This window comes from Pagrus major, chromosome 5 (genome assembly GCF_040436345.1).
Source record: "Pagrus major chromosome 5, Pma_NU_1.0".
In the NCBI taxonomy this organism is placed as follows: Eukaryota; Metazoa; Chordata; class Actinopteri; order Spariformes; family Sparidae; genus Pagrus; species Pagrus major.
In genome coordinates, this window is record NC_133219.1 from 35,354,443 (window position 1) to 35,379,534 (window position 25,092).

At 41.7% G+C, this 25,092-nt stretch overlaps 1 protein-coding gene across 1 annotated transcript in view; it reads right to left on the minus strand.

Annotated features, from left to right (window-relative positions):
• Positions 1-25,092, minus strand: part of LOC140995368 (netrin receptor UNC5C-like) — a 201,316-nt gene that overhangs the window by 56,248 nt on the left and 119,976 nt on the right. Inside the window, exon 4 of the mRNA XM_073465343.1 lies at positions 20,756-20,859. Within this exon, the coding sequence (XP_073321444.1) occupies positions 20,756-20,859 (104 nt within the window). The remainder of the gene's footprint in view (positions 1-20,755; positions 20,860-25,092) is intronic.

The following is a 25,092-nucleotide window of genomic DNA, read 5'->3' on the forward strand; positions in this document are numbered from 1 at the left end:
CATTTTAATTTATCGTACGATTAATTGATTTATTGATTATTGTGACAGGCCTAACTATTATACTTACATTATTGAAATTAACTGGAGTAAATAGACTAAAAGAGAGACTTCTTATCACTTAAGAGGCAATGCATCAAGAAAGAGGGATGGACAACGGCAGACAGAAGAGCTATCTGGACTCTGACACCTGGTTTCTTGAAACTATCAAACACAAAAAATGCTGCTGTCAATGCGATGTCTAAAACTGACAGGCATTCTTAAGAAATCATTTTGGGATTAGTTCTTGAAATAAAGAGGAAAAAACTGTTAGGGTTGTTAAGTTAGAAGCAGAAAAAGTGCTTTGTTATTCATGGCCGTCTCATTGAAAATACATCACGATGGCGTTCGCTTATTCACAACGAGAGCCAGTCACACTGAATTGATTCAGTGCAATTGAGAAATGTTTCTATCTGTATATACAGTAATAGGAGCTTTGCTATCTTGTACAGGTGGGATGACTGTTACTGAGTTGTTGGGTTGGTGGTTGGATCCCCATCTCCTCCTGTTCACATATGCAAGCGTCCTTTGGCACTGCACAAGCCAGTGCATTCCTAACTGCCGGTCCCAAGCCTGGATAAATAGTGAGGGTTGCAGCAGTAAGCATAAAGCTTATGCCAAGCCAAATATGAAGACAACAAATCAGATTTCCATGCAGGGTTGGGTGCGGCTTGGTTCGCCAGCATCAGATGGAAACAGATGATCTGTGGCGACCCCTAACGGGAAGCAGCCATAGGAAGAAAAAAGACGAAGCGGCTATCTTATATAGATCTGACTCATTCTCATAACTTCCACTTTACTACTTGATTTGATTATAGTTATATAGGTAACTTTTCTAACTTCACCACTTAAGTACTGCAATTTGCAAGTGCAAAAGTAGCAACCATTGATTTGGAAAAACAAGATTAAGCAAATGAGATTTGCAGGGAACGAATTATGTGTGTGCGTGTGTGTATGTGTGTGTTGGTTGTGTACTTTCTCCTTCCTCCACACGGTCGTGACTCTTCCTTTGCTCCCTTCACTTCTTGGCAACTCCGTACCTGCCAATTTGTAGCATTCTAACAAATACAAATGACTGCTTTTTGGTGCCAGCAAAACCTCTGGAATAATTGTCCTCTCAACTTCAAGGGCTACATCTCACTCTCACCTCTTGTACAGTAATATGCTCTTCCTCTACATGCACTTTCCCGTTAGTCATTCCGTACTTTGAGTTTAAAAGAAAGAAAAAAAACAAGTTTTAGTCCCTTGCACTTCCACATCCATAAGTTACAAACGCAAAGATATTCTTTTAAGTGCGACATGGTCCCAACTTCAAGTCTGTCCTCTCTTCGGGGAAGTTCACCTTAGATGTTTAAGAACTGAGTAGGAACATCTAACATGAAAAGGCAGGGTCGAACAGGCTTTGGTAGGTTTGTGACTTGCTTAAAAACATGATTTAGGGAATAAAATGAGAGCAAAAACTAGTGACAAGAGGCCATCTCTCAGACAAGAGTCAGGCAGGCAGACATCAGCAGATAAAGAGACAAACAAAAGGGAGATATTACTCACAGAGACAGATGGATGAAAAAAAAATAGAACAAACTGTCTCGACAGGAAGAACACACACAGGAAAAGGTATGAAATGCAGCGGCAAGAAATCGCTGTTCAAGGCTGTACTTATGAACAGTGTCGATGTCCGTGCAGCAGTCAGGGACAGTTGTTAATGACAGCTATGCCACTGAATTACATTGACTGTGTGAGGTGTGATTTTCAGTCACCTACAGTATACCTTTGCCATTTTCACATCCCTGTCTTAATTGGCCATATGTCCTGGTGTTTCTGTGTGCATCCTCACCACGCTTGGGAGGTGATTAGGACAATCCTGCTGCCCGCTGCTGCTGCTGTGGGGAATTATCTACCAGCCACTAGGATACAATACATGCCAGGACTGGGCAGACTGGGCAGATTGCGCAGGTTAACGTAAGGTCACTGTACGTGCGCAGGCATATATACAGGATGTCAGTGGGTGTGTGTGCGGATGTGTGTGCGGATGTCAGTGTGTGTGCGTGCCAACAAGGGATTTCAGAGGCTCTGACAGCTTAATTAACTAGATCCAGGCAAGTGACATAAAGACCCAATTAACCACACTGACATAACTGGGTCAGCATCGACAATCATCCCACTCTGATGTTCTAAAAGACACCTTTGATAAAAAAAGCAGTCTGGAGTTTGAAGTTTGAAAGTTTGCATCACATTTATCTTTCCAGGAATCAATTAGGAACACGTTTTATCACTGTGATTTTACTAAGACATTGTTACACAAGAAATGCAGGCGTTTATTCAACTAAGGCAGACAACAGGCTTGCACTATAGGTTGCCCTGAACATTATACCATAGCATACAACCATACGCCACCATTTTGGATTAGGCATGGGATAAAATGTGCAAGCTATGCCTTCAGCCACGATAACAGGCCAAAGCAATTCAAAATAAATCAGAACACCAAAATAGTGACTGTAAATCAGTGATCTAGATAGATTTTCAAGTCATTCATGTGACGATATTTACGATTATCTGCATTCACGATTATCTCAACAATGAAAATAATGTTAATTGTTTTTTAATGGATCAATGGTGAAATCTTGAATCGTTCCATACCTATAATGGATAATTATTGAGATTTCTTTATAACAATGAATGTTTGCTCTGCAACACATGCAGACATAGCGGATTATATACTATGACGTCTGAGTTTTCCTCAACATTACAGGGAAGAAATATGTTCAAGTACAAAGAGCACTTTCTACAGCAAACTCTTACACTGTACAATGCAAAAGAAGGAAAAAAATATGTATCCATTACACTGTATAATCTACTGAAAGTGACAATTGATTGTGTGGGCAAGTGCAGAGAATTCTCAGAGGTCTTGTACGTAAGAAGAAGTGGGACTTGGTTTATGTCCTTATAAGAGTCGAGTACCAGGAGGAATTAGCTGGGCATCGAGGAAGAATATATTATATATATATATTATATATATTATATATATATATATATATTAAAAAAAGAGTCCCCAATGTGCAGCAGAGTGTGAGGAATAGCAGAGCGCTCTCCAAGGTGTCCCGCACAGACAGAACTGGGACACCAGAGGACACCCAGTTGGACTGGGACGGACCTACAGAGGCCTATTTATAACCCACTACTCCACTGCACCTTGGTGCACTTCCACTGAATGATGCATGGCACGCACATATGATACACGGGTATTATTTTACTCATACTTGTGACTTGTGCTTCTGAATGTGACCCTAAATATCATGTCTTTGCATTTTATCACAACGCAGCATTTTTTGTTTTTCTGCAAGATTAAGCGCATGTGCATTTTAAGAACTGAAGTAATTTGTTACAGCAGCACATCCCCGGTGTTATTAGATCGTTTATGCAATCTAAGCTTATAAATGATAGAAAGGAGAGGATGAACGGAGAGAAGGGCGAACAAGTAAGAGCAGGTGAAACGGAGGCGAGAAGAGGCAAAACAAGGAAGTTGCTCAGCGATAAAGGAGGTCACAGATGTGCTGAACAGAAAGCCTGACTGACTTCTCTAGGGTGCACACATGCACCAACACACACACACACACACACACACAGTGTTACCTCTGAGATTTAACACAGGTGCAGATGCTTCACAGTGATCTATTAGACTCACCCTCTCATGTCAACATTCAAGAGTGGAGAGAGACAGAGAGAGGGAAAGATGGATGGGGAGCAATCTCGAGAGAGGGTCGGATAGAGAAAAGGTATTTCCACGGCGATGGGGAAGGAAGGAGAGAGAGATGGGGAGTTAGGGAGGCAGTGATTATGGTGGAGGAGGATCAGGAAGCAGGGAGTGTAGGCTCGAAGCAGATAGCTGTGGGTGATCCATTAAAGCTAACCCGACAATGTCAACAAATAGGGAGAGGAAGCATGAGAGGAAGGGAGAGAAGGAGCCCGTGGAGAGAGAGGGAGAGAGAGAGTAATGGTATGGAAAAAAAGGACAAATGAAAAGGTAATGAGGAGGTGAGGGAGAGACGGAGCAATCTGGAATTTCCATGCTATGTCAACAATTAGGGAAAGAAGGATTGAGGGGGGGACGAGACCGAGGTGCTGAATGGAGAGAAAAGGGAGTGGAGAGACTAGATGGGGGAAGATATACTGGGGTAATCCATTAGGCCAAACACTTGGGAAAACAAGAGACGGAAAGTAAAAGTCATGTGAGGAATGCAGGGGGAGAGGGAAGGAAAAGAAAATTAAGAAAAGACAGGAGGAAGTTGGCAAGGTAATATTTTTCCCTCGTGTCTTCGTGTCAAAACATGAGTTGTGTGAGTGTGTGTGAAGAAAAAAAAAAAAAAAAAAAAGGAAGAAAAACCCACCAGTAACCCGTGGCTCCTGCTAGCTTCCCCGACCCATCTATCCAGCATCAAAGAACCAGGCATTACAGAGATGGGCTATGACTGTGGAGGACGCACTGATAGATGGGCTGCGCTTTTGAGACATGAGGCAGGTGTGTGTTGGTGTAAATGGGAAAAAGAGATGTGCAAAAAGTGAAGAAGGCAGAGAAGAAGGCCAGTGCCTTCGAAGAGGGAAGAGAGTGTATGAGACAGATAGCAAGGCAGGAGGGCTTGAGGCTTGGCGATGCAAACTTGAAAGCAAAGGGCAGAGGCATTTATTAACCGAGAGTTGTGATACTGAACTTACCGAAGCCCCAGTACCTCCAACTATGTCCTGACAGACAATTCAATAAAAGAACACTGCCAGGTGAAGAAAACAATTCAGTGAGGAAGCACTTTAGGGTTAAAGTTGCTTAGCAATACATTTATTTCCAGGAAATAAAAAAATAATGACCAATGAAGGTATGAAATGTTGAGTGAATATTAGGGATGCACGTATTTAATTTGTTGTGGGGTTTTTTGTTTTGTTTTTTCCCCCTTTGGTTGTATCGTTATTTATTCCCTGTAATCTGATTAATTGGTGCGATTTTTATTTGGACCCCAATTAAATTGTTCTCACTTATAGATGGCAGAGTTAATGGGGTCTATTTCGGGGCTATTACTGATTCTCCCATCCAAGTTTGTGAAAATCCGTTCAATAGTTTTTGTGTAATCCGGCTGACAAACCAACCAATGAATGGACATGGGTGAAAACATAACCTCCTTGGTGGGGTTAAAAAGCATGTGAGGGAAACCAAGTTATCTGGGAAGGGTGGTTTAAAGGTGAGCCAAATATATTGGTCTATCTCAATGCTATTACTTTTGGATCAGATTAATTCCAAAAGTATCAGCATCCCTGAGCCCAATATTTAACTAAAGAAATAATCATTGTAAACTCAGTTATTGAAAAAAAAAAAATCATTTTTACAACAAATGATCATTTTTTTAATAAATAGAGAATTCATTATAAAGGGCTGAACTTTCAACCAAGAAGATGAAAAGGAGCTGCAGATATTCTGGATTTCATTACATTACAGATCACTCAAAGTATACCTAATATGATGGTGGAGGTCTTTAATATATAACGGGGAAGAGCTCTGGAAAAAGGAAGCTTTAGGATGAAGAAGCAAGCGGGCGTAGAGGCGACCAAGAGGCAGATGAGTCGGGACCTGAGGGTCAGGGAGCAAAGCCATTCCCACTGAGATATGAGACACTTAAAGCTATGGGCCGCTGATTATTTGTGTGTGGGGGGAGCATGGTATGGTAACCTCCTTGTGCAAAATCCACCTTGTGTAAAAATTTGACTCTTCCACTGTTACATGTCATTTTAATGGTGTGTTCAAGCTTGTTCCACTTGTAATTGGATGTTTTTTTTTATCAGCACTTGCAGCACTGGTCTATTTTCGGTGAAATAGAAGAGGAAAGCATCAATAAATTACTCATACATTTAGAATGAAATATTATTAAAATCACGTCTCTCCTCATAGGTGGAATTAAAAAAGGAAGCATTGCTCATTTTGAGAACCAAGAACTGATGAAGGAAACAGAAGGAGGAAAAAAAAAGGAAATTGGAACAAACAGAATAAAAATAAATAAATGAACAAACAAACTGAATAAATAGAAAACCACTCAGACTGGGAGCTCTGACGATATATATGAAAAGGCATGGGGACTGTGATAGCAACAGTGGTAGCTGAAGGAAAGAGAAAATAAATACAGAGATGACAGTTTGGGGTGAGTGTGTTAGGGGACGAAATGCTTAAATGAGACCCAAGGCTCAAATCATTAGAGGGAGGCAAGACGGAAAACATCCAAATCCACTCACCAGCTCAGACACGTCGAGGGAGCGTTCCCCCAAACAGGCGCTGACCTAGTAACAGCTAGAACCAGAATCAACACCTCACATATCACCGGGGAAAAGTTCAAAAGTGAAACATTTTCCACTTGTGATAGAGGGACTGAAAGTTCGGAAATTAAAAGATTAAACTTGGTCTCTCTTCTGTTTTAATACGGCGTGCTGCACTTTGTGTTCTTGGCTAATCTCCGAGCCCTGGATGTCACAAGGTAATATTTGCTCTGGAGGTATTTTTGCAGCGAACAGATTAACGAGAGGTAGACAAAAAAATGATGACGTCCATGGAAATTGTAAAAATATCGACCCAATTGGCAGAATAACTGTTAGCTAAGTACGTTCCTGCCACAGATAAGTTCAAACTTTACGTTTGTTTGTGTTTCAACTTTGCACTTGTTCTAGGTTCAATTTTCTATTCCTCTCTTGTCATAACATTGTGCTGATGGTTTTCTTAAGTTTAGGCACAAAAACCACTTGGTCATGGTCAGGAAAATAGCATGGTTTGGCTTACAATACCTGTTTTGGTTAACACAAACATGGCTAGAAATGTCCAGAGGTCTCATTAAAAACACCCAGTTCTGTTGCCACAAACATGACTGTAGATGGCCAGAGGTCTGCTCACAAACACCCATAAACACAGCTGGAGACGGCCTGACTGCAAGTTAAAAATATATCTGGTTTTGGTCACCACAAACACAGCCAGAGATGGCCCGAGGTTTCCTTAAAAAAATACCAGGTTCTGTTGCCACAAGTAAAGCTGGAAATTGTCCCGACTTCTCCGTAAAAATATCCAGCGGTGTGACGTGTACAAATGTTGAAACGCCTACCAAGAATTCTGAAATGCAGATTCGAACTGCAGTCGACTGTTTAGGCTGCCTCCTAGCCTTTAACTCCACCACTGTCCCCTCCACCTCCCAATGTGAAAGTCAGGTAATAATCATGTGATGCGAACTTGATTCGACACGTTTTGTACAAATCTCAATATGGCACATACAAACTTGGACGTGTGTGGACAGAGACGTTAACTGCTGACATTATGTCCTGGTGACTGGACTTCAAATATAAAAGGTACAAAACAGTTAAATGTTTGACCATGATAATGTGGCTGATTTATTCTTTTATTGATTTAAGCGTAATACATTACTACTGGTAGCTTTTAGCAGATTCATGCAGTCTAATTCACATTCCCAGCAGATACAGAAACAGGTGGACCATCACCACAAAATGGCTAGTTAATTATGTTTTACAACCGGTTCTATTAAATTTTCTCCTTCAACCAAAACGACTACCACCCCTACTGCGACCAAAAATAATGAATTCAATGCCTAAACTTGAGCAGACGCAGCGAGTGCTCTTAGGGAGATTTTATGGAGTTTCCTCAAGTCTTTAAAGGCAGCGTGTTGTCTAACTGACTTCCCCAGTTGCTGTGAGCCAGTGTTGAAATGATTGACAGCTTGTTAAATTATAGAACAGCCCAGTGCGTGGTTACGGGTCAGTGCGGTAAAAAGTGTTGAGGCCCTCTGTGTGTGTGTCTCTGTTGCTTTTCTTTATTTCTCTGGACAGTGATGTATTTCGCATTTCCTGCTGAAACCTCCAGTTCAGTAAGTACTTTAACATCACTAATGGCAACAGCAGAAGACGGAGGAGGGAAAGAAAGGTGAAAGAGAGAGAGAGGACGCAAAGAGGCAGAGACAAGGAGGAAGAAATGAAGAAACAGTGGGGATGAAATGAGAGCAATTGCAGAGTGTGCAGAAGAAACCGCAGGATGCACGACTGCTAAAGAGCATTTAAGTGTTTCAGCATTACGATCTAAAAACACCTGCATTGCCTGACTCATCTGGGAAGGAATGCTTTTCTGCCAAGCAGCACCATCAACCTCAGCAACCTGAGCTAATTTTGCTTCATTTTTTGTCGACTTTCCACAGAGATATTCATTTTTTAATGTACAATAAACGCATCTGATTTCTCGGGGTTATGCACATGAAATCAGGGAAATGGAAATTGCGTCTGAAGCAATTACATTAATTCAATCAGAGGTAGGTGTTTGGGGTTTCTCAGGAGCGTCTGCTTTATTCATGGTTAAGATCATTTATATTTCACGTCGTCCTATCCATTTTTCACTCTGTTCCCAGAGGTATGTCCTCAAAAGTCCTCTCACATACTCGAGGTAATCAGCAAGGATGTACTGCATCCTTCTCTTCATCAAGTTAACCTTGTCTTGTTATTTTGGTGGTTCAAACACAATGCATGTTCAAGGTACGACTAAGGAGATGGAAATTAAAACACACGAAAACAAACGCCTTTATTCCTTAATTATTCATCCTTAGAACAAAGGAATGTTTTATTAGTTTGTAAGTTTTAATATGTTTTTCCTGTAGGATTTTAGTGCAAAATACATATAATAAACTCTGTTATATAATTAAAAAGAAAGCAGCTTTTGTTGGACGTGAAACTAATAAAATGTTTTCGTGTATGCATGTGTGGGAAGCTAACCCTGTCTTTACTTTTTTAACACAGTCGTGCGTCTGTGCCGGCATTCACACTCGTGTGTTTTTTGGGGGGTTTGTGCGTGAGTGTGTGTGAGTGTGTGCATGTCAAAGCTGATTCACTGTACAGTGTAGGAGTGCTGATGACACTCCATAATCATTAAAGCATGAAGAGGCTCTGAGCTGATTGGGGGCATGCTAATCCTTTTTAATTGACTCTCCAGCTCTCCAGTGTTATTAAAACCGCCCAATAACAAAATCAGCTTTGCTTTATTAGCCGGGTCAGCTGAACTACTGGAGACCTCCCCTGTTTGTTAGTGTTGCATTTTGTTGAAGGGGGTGTACAGTAAATATGAGCATGGTAAACAAAGAACAAAATGGAGACGTACAAACCACAGGACGTAGTGCCTCTGCTGGAAGGTATTGTATGAAAACCGCTCATTTCTATTACATTCATTCTGTAATATACAATTTATGTACAATGGAAAATTTTAGTACAAATGCAGGAGATTTAGTGTCCTTTATGTAATAAGGGTACAGAGGCTGGGCTGATGAGGTAGGGTTCACTTCTCAGTTTAACAACTAATGTTTGCTTTTTAACATATTTAACCATGATCTTTCCCAAACCATTTCTAATAATGCCAGAAGCCATTTTAAAACTTGCTATGCATGAATATTGTAGGAATAATCAATTAAAAATTGGGCTTTCTATCTTGGTGAGTAAAACCCCTACACACCATACTCCCTCACGTCTCCGCAAAGACTACAGCCGGCAGCCAACATGCTTCTACGTTCTAAAAAATAAGGAGAAAACGTGCTAAAGGGGTAAAATCATGGGTACTACAGAGACCGGCTCAAGGGGCTTTCCCTTTTCTTTTTCCGTTTCTCTTTTCGTGCACTGAACAGCAAATCCGAGTGATTTCTCTCACTGATGAGCCACCGCCGACCATACATGCTGAATCGGCCAAAAAGCCTCCGACAAGTGCCGTCCAGTGCCAGTGATGGCCAACAATACGCTGAAGCTGAATGTGTTTTTTCAGCAAAATCGTAACTTTAATGAACACCCCTTTGCATAGCTGTTTCTCATACTGCAGCACTGATTTCATATTTTCTCACTGACGAAGAGACAGCAGATGCCATCATGATCAGCATGTTATCTCTTATGGTTCCCCAAATAACTACAGGAGCATCCTCTAAGTGCTGCGCATCAGCCTGTGCAAGGTCACACTTAAGTAGCCTCCAGCCATCTACCTTTGAAAGAATTATGCTTCTGAAATCAGCAAAGCATCAATAGTGCCAAGAGCTTCTTGGCAGACTGTTTGATAAACTGATGATTCAATATAATTCCAGGGTGTAAGCAGTATTGTGGTTAATACAGCTCAGCAAAAACTGACTCATATTTGATTTCACACCACCAAACACATTTCACTTAGTGTTAAATCGAGGAGTGCATCGTAGCAATAATGGATTTTACAATCAGATGGCAGAAGATGACATATCATTACAAACATATTCTCCGCTTCACAAAGACGACACGGTCATCTTCTGATAATGTTCTCTTGTCAGATTTATAAAATAAATATTAATTGCATTGACAAATTTGACGACGACTTCCTTTGGTGTCTCACTGAAGACTACTAAACTGAATAGTGACGTAAGTGAAAAGCAATTAATTGCTGGCAATTATTCAAAGCCTGGATTATTAAACTTCTTCAGTCTTGGTCCCAAATGAAGAATTTACTGTCCCAATTGCTTTAGTAGTTAAGCATATAAAATGATAACACATCTCTTGCCAGCAGGACTGAAAACTATTTTGAGGTGCCACATTATTTCATAAATAAGTTTCTAATATGTTCATTGTATTTTTTATAATATATATGCAAATACACAGAAGCCTTTTATAGATGGTACATGCTCACGTGCACAACTTTTAAAGTCCTAAAAGACTCACAAGGTCTAACAACTTATAAAACTTGACAGAAGAGAGCAGAGATTTGTTATTTGACACTGTCGCACCCCGTGTCAAAACAGTGTGTTCATTCATCCATGACAACACTGTCAGGACTGCCGAGGGCAGCGCGGGTAGCTGCCTGACAATGCAGTACACTCTACACAGTCATGTCACCATCAATCCGCAGCTTTGTCTCCGAACTGTGTCAAGAAAGACAGGGGGGCGTGAGGAAGACTGAGAGACAGCAAGAGTGACAGGAAGAGACACAGTGGCAAAAAGGAGAAATAGTGTGAGAAATATCAAAAAAGAGACGTGGAAATGTAGGCATAAGACCAACAAGGACAGACAAACGGAAAATGGCTGAGAAACTGTGTAAATCTGTGAAAACGGTCGGTAAATTAGCTTTAATTTGAAAAAAAAAAAGAAAGAAAGCAAAGGGTCAGCATTTCAACACCAGCGAATTTAATACTCCTTTCACATTCCTGCGAGGAAGACATTAAAAAGGGCTGATTGCAGAAGGTGGACTATCCTATAGTGTTTGCTAAAGCCTTTGAATAGATAATGAAAGGGGAGAGTGAAGGTTTTCCTAATTTGGGGGGAGTCTGCACAAACGTTCATTATCTCCTACCCTCCTACTTCTGACTCAAGCACCCACTCAGTCCTCTACACACCACACACACAAAGAACAAAGTCCTCGTCTCCTAAAAGACTCAAACCTCAGACCATAGAGGACTCAAACTACATATGATCACTGGCCCGCGCACTTCCTGTCCTCTGCGAGGACGGAAGAAAATAATACACAGTCGTCAGCTAAGAAACAAAACACAAGGGGCGACTGTATGTAATGAGAAGCTTCCCCCTTTGAATTTTGATTGATAGTTTCCCTAAATGGCAGCGATGACGGGTGAATGGACTGTAAGTGCTGGCAGTTACAGTCACTGTGAGGTCTGAAATAGCAGAACTCCTGAGAAAAAGCCAAGATAAACATCTGGTTTTAGTGTTTTTAAGAAAATGTTCCACTTATAATCTGCAAATAATGCATGTGCTCTGAAATAAGCATTAGATGAGAAGAGGAAGAAAAAGCAGAAAGAAAAAAAAACATTATATATTTAAATCTTTTGGTCTAGACAGAAGCAGTGATTGGAACCGAATGGAACTGAACTGAGAAAACAAGCAACAGAAACACTCATTTTATGACTGTATAAAGACACAGTAAGAGAGAGAGAGAGTAGTCGGTAGATAAAACAGCGAGGAAGTCACTAATGCAGAGATTCTGCAATGGAAAATACACATTTTCAATGCAGTTCTGCACAGTCTGCTGGCTTTTGGAGTGGGATCTGACTAATGCCTGATTTACTGACATGGCTTATCACTGGATGAAAAGCCTCTAAAGGCTCCCAAAATACAAAGTGGTTATAAAAGACTGCGCTGCTATACAGTACAAGGAGTGAAGCAGTCAAAGTGATAAAACATACTGTACTGTACGCAAGTTCATGTATGTGTCTGTACATGTGTCGGTGAACACACACATCATTAGATAATGATCACAATCCCCTCCTCTACATCACCAACAACCAGCCACAACACTTTTATTGCGAAAACAACACAAAAGCCGCTCCTCATCATCCGGCCCATTTGTAAATTACTCTGCAGTGATAGGCCATCGCAACAGCATTTTAATAATCTTAACACCATTTCAATAATTCACCGGCAGTCGGAATGAAAATGATTGCTGACTAATCTGTGGATTACGGTGATGATTTCTGACAGAGGTTGAGGATCAAGGTAAAATGTGATGGGAGATGAGCCGTGGGGCTTACTATGCTAGCTCAAAGAGGATTAAGGTAAGGATCTATTGGAGGAAGCAGCATTACATAAATTGTTTTTGTGCACATGAAAAACACACACTCGCAGGCACGAACAAACACACACTCACCCAGGTACACAAACACACGTGTGTTTCTCCAGGGCTGGGATGAAAATGACTTTAATACTTCTGGTGCGGTTGTCACAAGGTTTTATGAAGCTAAAAAAGACCCACTGCTGTTCCCATCCCCTCGGGTTCATTCAGTTCTATTTATTCAGATATACATTCAGGATTCATTTTAATCTTTATATCCATTGACAGAGCTTTTGATGCAACAATCAACGGAGTGTTCTGGTTAAATATATGTTTTGGATGCAATTAGAACACATAGTTTATCTTGTACTGTAGCATGGTGTGGGTGACTACTCGACTCCGATTGGCTGCTGGTAAATGTACAATCTGTTGTTAATGTCTGTTCACTGTTCTGAATTGTTGAGCTGTAGCCTGTATCTTATCTAAATATCTTATTTACAACACTGAGTAAAGTCCCTGAGTGCATAACACCACAGGATAGAGCCTTATGATTCATTCACTCTTCACCTCGCTACTTCAGGTTGCGACCGACGGTACACGTGGCATAGCGTCTTTCAATTATCCGGGAAAATCTTGATGGTGATTCAGGGGACATTGACATTGCTGGTGAGCTAGCTAGTCTCGTTGTTAGACATACTGTCAAATTATATTTATTGTTTGTCAAACATGTGTAATGTTATTGACTGTGAATCTTCATAATCGCATAATATTGCCTTCTGGCTAATAGCTTAGCCAAAGGGTCCTATCAGCTGAGCGGACTAGAAATATCTCTTGTTGTCATGTCGTATCTGGTTCATCCTATTCACTGGAGTAGTGAACGTTTACATTGCATAGGAACCTTACTGGATTGTAATAATTGTTCCAGGTATTATTAAAACCCTCGGCTGTTGCCATTAAGTTATCATTAGTTATTGTTTGGGAAAAACTTTAGATTTTGATCACAAAACCCATGAAAATATAAGGTGCAGTGACTACACCGACTGCCCTGTAGCTATCGCTGGAAAGCAGGGAGATGTGTTAGCAGCTTTTTCGCTACGTTCAGTGAGCTCTCTTAGCTTTTTTAGACTGATAAATACATAGACAAACAACTCTGTTAAATGCAGAAATGCCACCATCATGAAAACACAAACCATACAGCCGTCAGAAACGGGCTTCAGTCTGAAAAAGGCTACCCGATGCGACAGTTACTCCTTACTGCTGTAGGTATGTGCTTTATTCCCACATTAGCTGCTGTAGGAGGCTGCTGATTTATTGATTTGGACGTTATGAGATTTTCTACAAATATAACATAATATGCTTCTTACCAACATTAGCTTTAATGGTCTTCATTTTTTTCCTTTGGCAAGTGACCATGGTATATGAGTGACAATGCCCTTTGAGGTGTCCATTTTCAAGCCTCCACATAGTCTGTATCAATCCTGATAATAGACACCTCATCAGGCTTTATCCCTTACATATTTCATACATTTGTTTCTGAGGTCCAGAAAAATGCTGAGCTCTAGTGAGATCTGAAAGTGTGTTACAGCTGAAGGAATTCAATAGATCTGCTTCTATCTTTGGACAAAGGAAGAGAGCGTGTCTTATTTGTTAGACAGTTTAATTCACACTGTCACCTCCACTGTCCATTTAAAGCACTCCACCGGCACAGATGTTATAACCTCCAGATAGATTCTGCTAGTAAACGTCATTGTATGACACATTAACAATGGTGACTTCAGGGACTGAAACGCACTGCGTGGGGTCCGCATACAGTATTACTGTACGAGTGTGCGAGTGCCGAGGAAAGCCATGAGCGTTTTGGCCGCAGCACACCGCTGATGACTTCTGACAGAAAAGTCTGCTCTATTTTACATCACAAAGAGTCGTTCGAGCACACGGAGGCACACCCATACACAGACACTGGTTATAACACACATGTGTGTAGAGTTATCCCACAGTGTTTGACGCAGTCAGTCATTCACAAAAAATGACATCGATGGTCACTTTGAGGGAGGTTATAGAGGCCAAATGTGTGTGTGAACATGTGTGCGAGATGTGTGGCTGTGCCTCCTGGATTCACACAAACACACACAGCTGCCTCTTTTGTGTGTGTGTGTGTGTGTGTGTGTGTGTGTGTGTGTGTGTGTGTGTGTGTGTGTGTGTGTGTGTGTGTGTTGTGCCTGAAGGTAAAACTTTCTCTTCCTGGCTGTGATCAGCTACAAACAAAGGGAACCTTGAAGCTGTTAGCTGGATTGTGTGTTTTGCTGATATGATAATCTAAATCCCATCTTTATAGGACAACCTCCCCGTGACACCCATGGTGTGCACATCAATGAAATGCTACTTTGAATGTATATTAAATAATGTTTCCCAATAAAAACAGCAGGTCTCAGACTTTACTTTAAATTTATGTTGTGATGTGAAAGATTACCCTCAGGCAGATAATGTACGGGTCGGTCATGAGCTGCTATCCATGTGAAAAATTTGCACTAATTCAGGGCCGTGGATTGAGTGGTTAAGAATGTGACAGGAACTTGACCCAGCTCCAGACACGTATCCAGTTACTGTCTGACTCTGCGTGTGTTTGCGTGCATGTGTGTGTGTGTGTGTGTTAGGGATAGACACGTGGAGGGCCTGTCACCACACACTGATGTGTTTATTTCACTGCAGCTGGGGTAATCACTCACACACAGAGACAGACGCAGACAGGCACATACACAAATATTCACATAGACACATACGCACAAATCCATAACCCCACCTGCTATGCGCAGTCTTAGGCTTTGCCTGGCCTGCAGGGTCACGCCTACTCTTCAAGATGAAAATGTATTCCTGCCGTCAGACTGCTGCCTCGTTCTCTGGCCTCTATGTCCTAATGAAGCTCGCAACATTTGCACGAAGAAAAAATGTACAAGTCGGCTCGGATCTGAAGTTCATTTCAGCGCTGCTTGGTTTCAGTGGAAGCTTAGGTGGGCGATTCGATTATCCTGACTGGTTTTGATGACCTCAGGGCAGAAAAGTACTTCTTGTATAGAAAAAGTTTACCAAAAAAATAAATAAACTGAGCCAGAATTGAATCAAATCAAAACTGGAGACATTTTTTTTTTTTTTAATATTGAGAGAGAACATTGTGCAGCACTTGTTGCAAGTTCTCTGAATTCACTGTCTGTGTCCTCAAGCCTTTCCTGTTGAACTGCTGAACCGTCCCCGCTGAATCCAATAGCTTTCCATCAGCCTTTAAAGGCTTTCAATCACACTCTAAAGAGATTTAGATGTTTCTCAAGGATTTCACAATGCCTCAGATTTTGTCTCTAAGGAGCTTTAGATTGAAAGAGAGGAATAAAAAAAAACACACTGAAAAGACTGATTGATGACGAGAGCAGTACTGTCAGAGGAGAGTGAAAAGGAAGCAAGGGTGTGTCAGTTGATGCGGAGACATTTTCTTTGCAATCTCTGATTGGTTTGACCCCGACCTCTCAAGGCTAACAGTTGTGCAGCAGTTAAAATGATCGCTGGCTAATCTGTCCCTTAGTGTACCTCTTATACTTTAGTATTTGTGTGTCTGTGTGTGTGTACCTGTGACAATGAATGGACAAACATCTGTGTGTTGGCACGCGTGTTACAAATGCTGCAAACAAACGAAAAATTGTGTGTGTGCGTTTGTGTGCGTGCGTTAAGGGAGTCAAGGCTTCGGTGCGGCATGTTGACGGCCACGTGATGCCAGCTGGGTATTACGATGTGGGTGTCACATATCAGGGCACCGACCCTATCACATTGACAACTTTACAACAGTCGTCAACTGGTCGACACAGCAACCGCAACCACTAATATTAGAACATTTTGAGAGAGGTCACAGGACACCGCCAACGATAGCTGTCAATCAAAAAAGAGTGTGTGAAAGTGTGTGTGTGTGTGTGTGTGTGGAGGAGAAGTGAGCAAGAGAAAGAGGAGAACGAGGAAAAAGAGACTGTGAACTGCAAAGAGAATTGGCTTGATAAGAACAAAGAGAAATAGAAAAGTCAGAAGAGATAAAAAGGAAAGTCAGGGCTACAACCTGAGGTCATCAGCAGGTTTTAAACCTAAATCCCTCTAATCAGCTTCAGCAGACAGGGGGAGACAGACCAATCCATTTGCCCTGAGATCCCATTATGACAGGAGAAAGGAATGGGAAAAAGGTAGCAAATTGAACGCACCGGGAAAAATAGCTCTGAGTGTCGGCGCGTATGTGCGAGCATGCCTCCGCACTTATGTGAACGAATGTGTCGCGCGTGTCAAACAGGTGTCAAAAAATAAATAAAGCAGATGAAGCAGAAGTAGTAATGAGTCATTAGCGTGGAGAATTGTCTCCAAGATGAGGGAGAGGGAGTTTTTAGTGTCAACGTGGGCGTGTGGCGGAAAAATAGAGACAAAATAAGCATACTGTCTCCGAGAAATTATGTATATACAACTTATTTGTCACAGCAAACCAGTTTGAGGGAAATGTAATGAGTTTTATATCAACATGAGGGAATGTTGTTCATTAATGTACCTGGCAAGTTGCAAAAATGTTGATACTGAACGTATCAGTGAAATCTTCACTGACGGAGGCAATCGTGCAATACACTATCCATTCATGGTGACTGCAGTGTTATTCAACTTTTTTATGGTTGTGTTTTGGCAGTGGCAGTTTAGGAAAAGATCACAGTCTGCCGTAATACAGAAAAAGTCAGCAGTGACTTGAGAAATAACAGGCGGCCCACACCATCAACTAAAACTATAACTATAAAGATAACGACGTGAGCATCCACACTGATGAACAATAACGTCCTGTAATCACGCTCCAGCTGTGTCGGCAGCTTAGGAAAATGGATATTAATGACCTGTAACTGCTGTATACTCCACAGAGAAACGAAAAAGAAAAGCCCCAGAAGGATGCAGTTTTCACGAAATACTTCGAGGATGAGGAGTTGAGAGAATCCAGCACTCTGTTACGAGAGTTGTCGTCTTTTGAAGACAAATTTTATTCATACTTTTGGCTGAGTCAACATCAATTATCATTATAAAGGACATCACAACAAGCAGAGACTACATCACTGCCAAAGATCGTTTGGCAGTATGTCAGTATGTAGGTACAATTATGTTTTCTATGTGTAATTTGCAGCCTTATATACATTATTTTGTCAGGAAATGTCCCTGAAATCAAGCCTTGTGACGGCCCGGTAGATTTTTTCGCTCTGAAAGTGATCCCGACGATATCGTTCCCCACTGTCGTCGTTATGGTTGTGGTGTGGACTCCACAGTTAGAAAGACTTTATATTTATAGTTATAGTTATGGTTCTTGGTGTCGACAGCCCTTAAGATTTGGTAGAAGATCTACTTACATTTAACCAAAGTCGCAACCTTTTCCGAACCATGACCAAAGTGCTTCTGTTGCTAAAACGTAACCACAGACAGGAGTCAGGTCTGGATTCTGGTGTCACAGCCTCACGCTTAGTTTGCCCTCCTTCCACCCCGACCACCTCCCCACCACACAGATGTAGTGTTACATTTATTTAGAGAAAGGTGATCTGTGAACATGATCCAGACCGTCACCAATGGAATTATGAAAACAATTTAGTGATACACAATCTTTATTTCGAGGAGACGAGGTTGACGTGAGACGTGTTGAACTGATGTCACGATGTCACACACACATTTTCCCTCAGAAGAGATTAAAGATTTCGAGAAGTGAAAAAAAAAAACAGGAAAGTATCACTTCTCTTATTCCCTACCTCTCCTTCTTCTTTCTGGTTATTTTTCTTAGTCTTCCCCGACTTCATCTCCGACTCCCCCCTCCACACACACACACACACACTCTCCCTCACTTTATATGCAGGCCTGCCTGAGTGCCTCCCCTCGCCCCCTCTCTTTCAGTTTCTCTCCCCCGCTCTCTCAGGGGAGCTGTGTACTTAGGTGCAATTGAAAACGACTATCAAACCCTGAGGAGCGAAACCTGATTCAGAGACTCCTTATCCGGTAGCGCAGCCCTCTCCGAGTGCTGTGCTGCTCTTCCCCTGTGACCGACTAAATGAAATTATGTCTTTTTATCCATTCAGGTGGGAACGCAGCCAGATGAAAGTAGGAAAGTAAAGAACGATCTGAATTGTGAATGACGTTCTTCTCTGTAGTTAAGGCCCTCGGGGAGTGGAAGTGACATGTGTGGCTCCTCCAAAGCGGATGTTTACTGCGCGACACGTTTGATGAGGGAATAAAATGTGGATGTGCTGACAATGTACTCGAGGCGCTAAATATTATCTTACGGGTACCGTTGTGGTAGTGTTACTTGTATGCTTGTGATTAACCCACACCTGTTCAAATTACTGGCATTGGCGGGGGCCTCTGACCTCATAAAGTCGGCCTTGTTTATCAGAGTGTCCTTGGGCAAGGCGGTAAAGTGATGGCTTAAATGACCAAAAGAATGATGTCGTGATTTTACAAGGTGGCTCATTGGACCAAATGTGATTCCTACAGTGGCCCCCCGAGGGTCAAAACACAACATCACACAACATTTGACGAAGCAACAACTGTTCAGGTCACTGAAAAGGTGGGACAACACTTCTTGTTTGTGATTTGAAAGAACCCAAGTGACTGTCGACATTTCATGTCTTTTCCGGTCCTATTGTGTGCTACTCTCAGCAGTGTCCTTGCATGAATTCAAACTGAGTTTGAAAGGACTGCAGAGCAGACGTAGAGGTCACTTGTTGAATAGTTGCCGCCCCATCTAATCTAGTTCTTTCAAATGTGCTTTCAGGGTTCCCCGGGGCATTTTAATAACATGATTTGATGAAAGCATCTCAAAAATTATTCTATAAGAATGTCACACGCTGAAATCATAAAGGAATATTTTAACAACTCAAACTCAGTTTAAAGTTTGTGCAAGGACACTGCAGACAATAGTACTGTTGCCAGGGCCTTAGGTTCTGTCCAATCACAAACGAGAAGTGTTGTCCCTTGTTTTCTGTAATCTCAACCGTTATCAACCGAAATATCGCGTTTCTGGAGTGTTGTTGCCTTTCTGAAATGTGTTTTGACCCTCAGGGCCACCATAGATTCCCCCTTAGCGAAGTCAAAGCCAATTGTGCTCATTCACGGTTTCCTCTTAACTGCAAATGGATTCACCTCAGTTCAGTTTTCAGCAATATGTACATCTCTGCTAATGAAAACGAACATGGCAGCATTTTTTCATCCCTTTTGAAGGAAAGCAAACGGTACGCCATCATTTATTACCCTCATTATTTTCTGCAAAGCTCAGGTACAGTAAGAGAGCGAGCAGTGAAAGTCTACAATAACACAGGAATATAGGCTAGGCCTCTGCAGTCTCTGAGATTACTTCATGCAATGTGCTGCAACTCAAATTGGCTCTCTGGGGACATCTAAGTCTAAGTTTAAACTCTGGATCTTTAGATCAGCGTTACCTCGCTGCAGCAGAGCTTTCAAGCAACCGTCACTCAAAACAGGATCCAAGCCATTCCCCTCGGTTTCCCCCGGTGACTATTCAACATGAATTCTGCTGCGCAACGTGAAACAATGCTGAAATTTTCTGAAAACATGTTTCAAAACAAGACAATTGAAACATTCTCCTCACTTGCATTAAGGCTTCATAGTTGTGATAAGGTCCAAGTCTCAGGTCTCAGATACATCTCATGAAAATTTAGTGTGATCCCCGCTGTTTGAAATATCCAGTTTTATCTGTTTTTGCTTAAGGCATAACACTAGCAAAGGAAAAGAAAGCTGTATAACAACATTTGTCAAAGGGTCAGGAGACATTTTTATTCAGCACACCTTTCAACCACTGACTGCAGACTTTGAAAGACTACACGCACCCATCAAACCACTCTGTTCTGCTGTCTGTCATTCACAGTTCCAGGCAATGTCACATCTTTAATACCTGACATTTCTGTAGCCTTTTCAAGCTACCTCCACTTGATGATTTCTATTTTTACATCTTTTTGCATCCTCCCGTTGTCTTCATTCTGTCATGCCGTCTCTTCAGTCACACTCCCTCGTTCTGTTCTACAAGTCCTCTTTCGTAATCTCACATCTTTCTTTATATTCACGTCAGGTAGAGGCTAACAATAATGCTGCACGTACCTCAGCGGCTGGTATGCCCTCCGGAGGACGACACTGTAACAGCACTTCCTGCTCCAGGGATACTTCCTTTCCCAGAGGTTCCTGGTCGAATGACTTCTTCAGATCTGAGGAGAGAGGAAAAGGGAACTTAATGACCACTGTAAGACAGGAATAGAAGTGAACGAGAGCGCATATGACTATGTTGGTTAATGTGGTGGTGCCTAGAAATGTAAATAATGACTTTTTCAAATGAAATAATGTAATTACAATCAGTACAATTTAAATGGCCTTCAATTAATCAATGTTAGATTGCACACAATAGCTGACAGTCCAGGCGATGTCAGCTCGCTGTACTGAATGCACATATTTTTCCCTCCGCAAAAGACAAAAATAAAGTGGTGAGTTGTGTCTGTGTGCAGGTGTGAGAACTGTAACTAATTACTAAATTTCATGAACGTGCACGGAAAATGACATCATTATGATACTGGTTGACGTACATCTTATGATTTTATAATTTTTTGCCAGGAAGCTGGATTTGCAAGACCACAATGTAATTGTGGCCAAACAACAGTAATGGAACTGATCAGCATCCTATGAGGAACTACTATGACAAAAATGGCGGCTCTCCAGATCTGGAGAGTATATCTCACTGAAAGAAGAGCAAAAAACAGCACTGAAGGCTTTTTTTAAATGTTTTTGCTCTTTTATTTTGCTACATGGTTTTGGTATGGTTTGACTAACCAACGAGCTCTGCTGATGGGAGCACTCTCCTACTGTTGATCTGATTGGTTGTCGTCAGACTGTGACAGACGCTTTGCCCAATCACCTGCCAAGCATTTTTTTTTAAAGTGCCTGCCCTTTTTCCCAAACAGTTCCTGAGGCTGTCTCACCAGATGTCTGTGCAACAAACCATCTGGTGTGACACTTTAACTGTTCTGATGAGGTAGTTAAGACTTTGTTTGGGTAGCTTGTGAAAAAGCTCGTGTTGCACGCTGCGGTGAAACATGGGAGCACTGATCCGCTGATAAAATGTGTCAATGGAGGGCGAAGCCTCGAATTTAAGCTGGTTAACTCCATGTGTTCCAGCCAGTATTAAATTATTTCATCTCTAACGAGGACAACCCTGGAAACATGACACACCAAAGCAACATCAGTCATCATATCAGAGGGCAAAAAACGCCTCAATGGAAAGCGGAGGTGTGTGGGAGGCCATTTTGCAACGGCATCCTGTGATTCAGCAGTTAGTGAAGGCAAATTCAGGAGATGGTGCCATGTCATTGTAAAGCGAGCTTATTACCTCATTGCCGTGGCAACAATGACAGTAATTATGGAGCTGGCGGTTGAAAGTCAGCCATGCATATATTAACTTCTCCCACTCTCCTGTCACTTCAGAAACATACACAACAAGGAAAAACACTTAGCTGTATATTTCTGAGTGTCACACAGGGGCACACACACTGACGCGCACGCAGATACATGTTGTAACAACTCGGTGAAAACAGTTTTAAACACACTGCAGATCATACTTTTAAGTGCTTGAGCTACTTCACACACTAAAACACAGGCTGCATTGTTGTATGCATGCCCTCAATCACTATGCACAACATTTAAACCTTTGCTCTCATTCCATATAGACTTTTCCAGAGTTCAGGGATCTCACGCACGCCAAGGACAATAAATGATTCAAACTAATGGTCCACATGCTGTGATAGATGACAGCGTTACAAAGCAGCATGGCATGCACTGCCATTTCTTTCACAGAACGTTTTTCATCTGTTTTCATTTTGAAGGAGAAAAAAAAAAATTGCTCACAGTAGCAGACTTTAAGACAATTAGCCAGACATTTAAATAAGAACAACAGGAGACGGGAAGACAAAAGAGAGGAGGGGAGACAAAAGCTGTTAAAGGATATGAATGAAAACACGAGACACTCAAGTGGGAGGATTGATGAATGAATGGAGGGAAGGATAGTTTTGTTTAACTGATGCTTCGTGCTTTATGTATTTTCCTCGTGATATCTCATGGTTCCTCTCGCCACCATACTTTGACACAGTTATACATAAAAATACACAATTTTTGTAATTAATAGAGTTGGATGAAATAGCGGTATATACCATGTGATGGCAGAAGCTTGTCCATCAGGTGAGATTCAGAGATACTGCTCCCACTACAGAAGCTATCCCTTAGCATCTGCTGCTATACAGTATATCGGAGGCTGGCTATGTGTCACAACAGGGCTGGATCCCGCGATTTTGTGAATCCTGCTGCCTCGCAAGGTTACATGATTTTGGCAGCAGGACAACAACATCCTCACGAGAGGTGAGAGTGACAGTTGGTGGCTGTTATGCACCCCTAAGCCAGTTTGCCAACCACCGTAGAGGACGGGAAGTGACAAGAAAATATGGAGGAGGAGAGTGACCCGCTGTAAATGCAGAGCAGGAAGCAGCCAACCCAAGATGAGGAGGAGGAACCTGTTACTGAAAGGGTGAGACTTCTGTCACGCGTGCACGGTTTGGATTTTGAGTATCCGACACGGAGTCGTTTGTTTTTAACTCGAGCGTCGTATCTTGTGAGGCAGCTGCTCTCATTTATATGAAGGTCACTTTTTCTTCATTGAATTTACAGAACGATTACTGCATCGTGATTTATACTGTTACTGTTATAAAATTACACATACCGTGATCTTCCTGTCTTCACTCTGCAACTCGTCTCTCTAAGTGAGATTCTTTCATGATATCATTTCATTAACATCTCCCTCTTTTCACTGCAACCCTTTCTATCATTCTGTCGTTCACTCTTCACCTTCTTCTTCTCTAGTTTGATTGATTCCAGCTATTGGACAGAGTTAAAAAACATAATTCACTGCTCCCCTGTTCACCTCCAGTCTGCTGCCATATGCTGCACCGTGTGCATGTATCCTTTTTTATTGGCAGCTGAGCTTTAACACATGTTAAAATGATTAGCCCGCCATAGAAAAAGGCCATTAAACAAATTGTAACCCGAGATGAGCGGCAGTGTTGCGGGACTTAGCAGGTGACTTTATTTATGGCGCTGATGGATTTCTAAATAAGAACATATGCAGGGGATGAAGTGGGGAGGGAGGAAAACATGTTTCTTTTTTCACTCTAGATCCTTGGTGTAACTCAGAGGTTTATGATCTGGTTTATCCTGGAATCAAGAGTATACGGTCTCAATATGATGTGGATAAAGGGATCTGCATAACTGCCTCTTTCACCCATTCACATTCTTTATCATAACATTGTAGACACTTTCGATTACTCAAACCAGCCGGATTACGAAAATACAAAGACTAATACATATGTTATTTAGCAAAAAAGAAAATGGATGTGTGTCTTGCACGTGCAGGTATGTGTTCCTGCGTGCATGGGATAGCAAGACGTGTAACTAAACCCGATTAAGTGTCACATGTTACGAATTTAATGAAAGCCAGCAATCCAGGATGATTAATGACACTGGCAACATATCTGAAGATATGTGAGGTGTGTATTTCAACGTGACATCCAGAGTTTTGCTATGGCAGCATGAACAGCAGCATTTAACTGATAGAAATCTTTGAGATGTTGGTGTGAAAAACTTTTTCACTTTGAGGAGTTTGGAGTCACTTTGTTAGTTTGCAAAGGATGGCTGCTGTGGGAGACAAATCCTCTCTGCTCTGTCCTTTAGTCTTTAAAAACCATACACAGAAAACTTTCATTGGAGGTTACAGTGTATGTGTGTGAGTGAGTGTGTGTGTACGTATCTTTGTGTCCTTTTACTCTCGTGGTCCCCTGGTGTACTCTTAATCACCCTACCCGTCAGCTGTGCTACACCATTTGTGCGCGCACACACAGACAAGGTAGATAGAACATTTTTTAATGCTGAACCTGTCGACTCCGAGTCACTCTCTTGGTATTTCATCACTTTACAGCTGCTAACAGACATAGAAGGAGGCAAGAGTGGAAGGGAAGGAGAGGGGGAGGTATGGAAGGTAGGAGAGCAGGTGGAGGGCTGAAAGATGAGAGGCTGAAAGAGAGAGGAGGAAGGAGGGAGAAGCTGGCAGCACACAGCAGGACCACCTTACCTTTTTCTTAATACCAAAACCACCTGCTTGGTCTTTCATGTCCACAACACCAAACCATTCAACAGAAGCTCATGTCAGTGAGTCCACCCTGTATCATCTGTATTTATCTGCTTTATCTCCCTCAAAAGCAAACCAGCAATCCATCAAACATCCCAGCCATCAATCCGACTGTGATTACATCTCCTTTATCAAGATCCCACAGACAAGCAGGGAGATAATAGTTGTCCAGCTTCCAGACGTAAAAGAAACTTTGAATCAAGCCTTTAAAGATATCCAG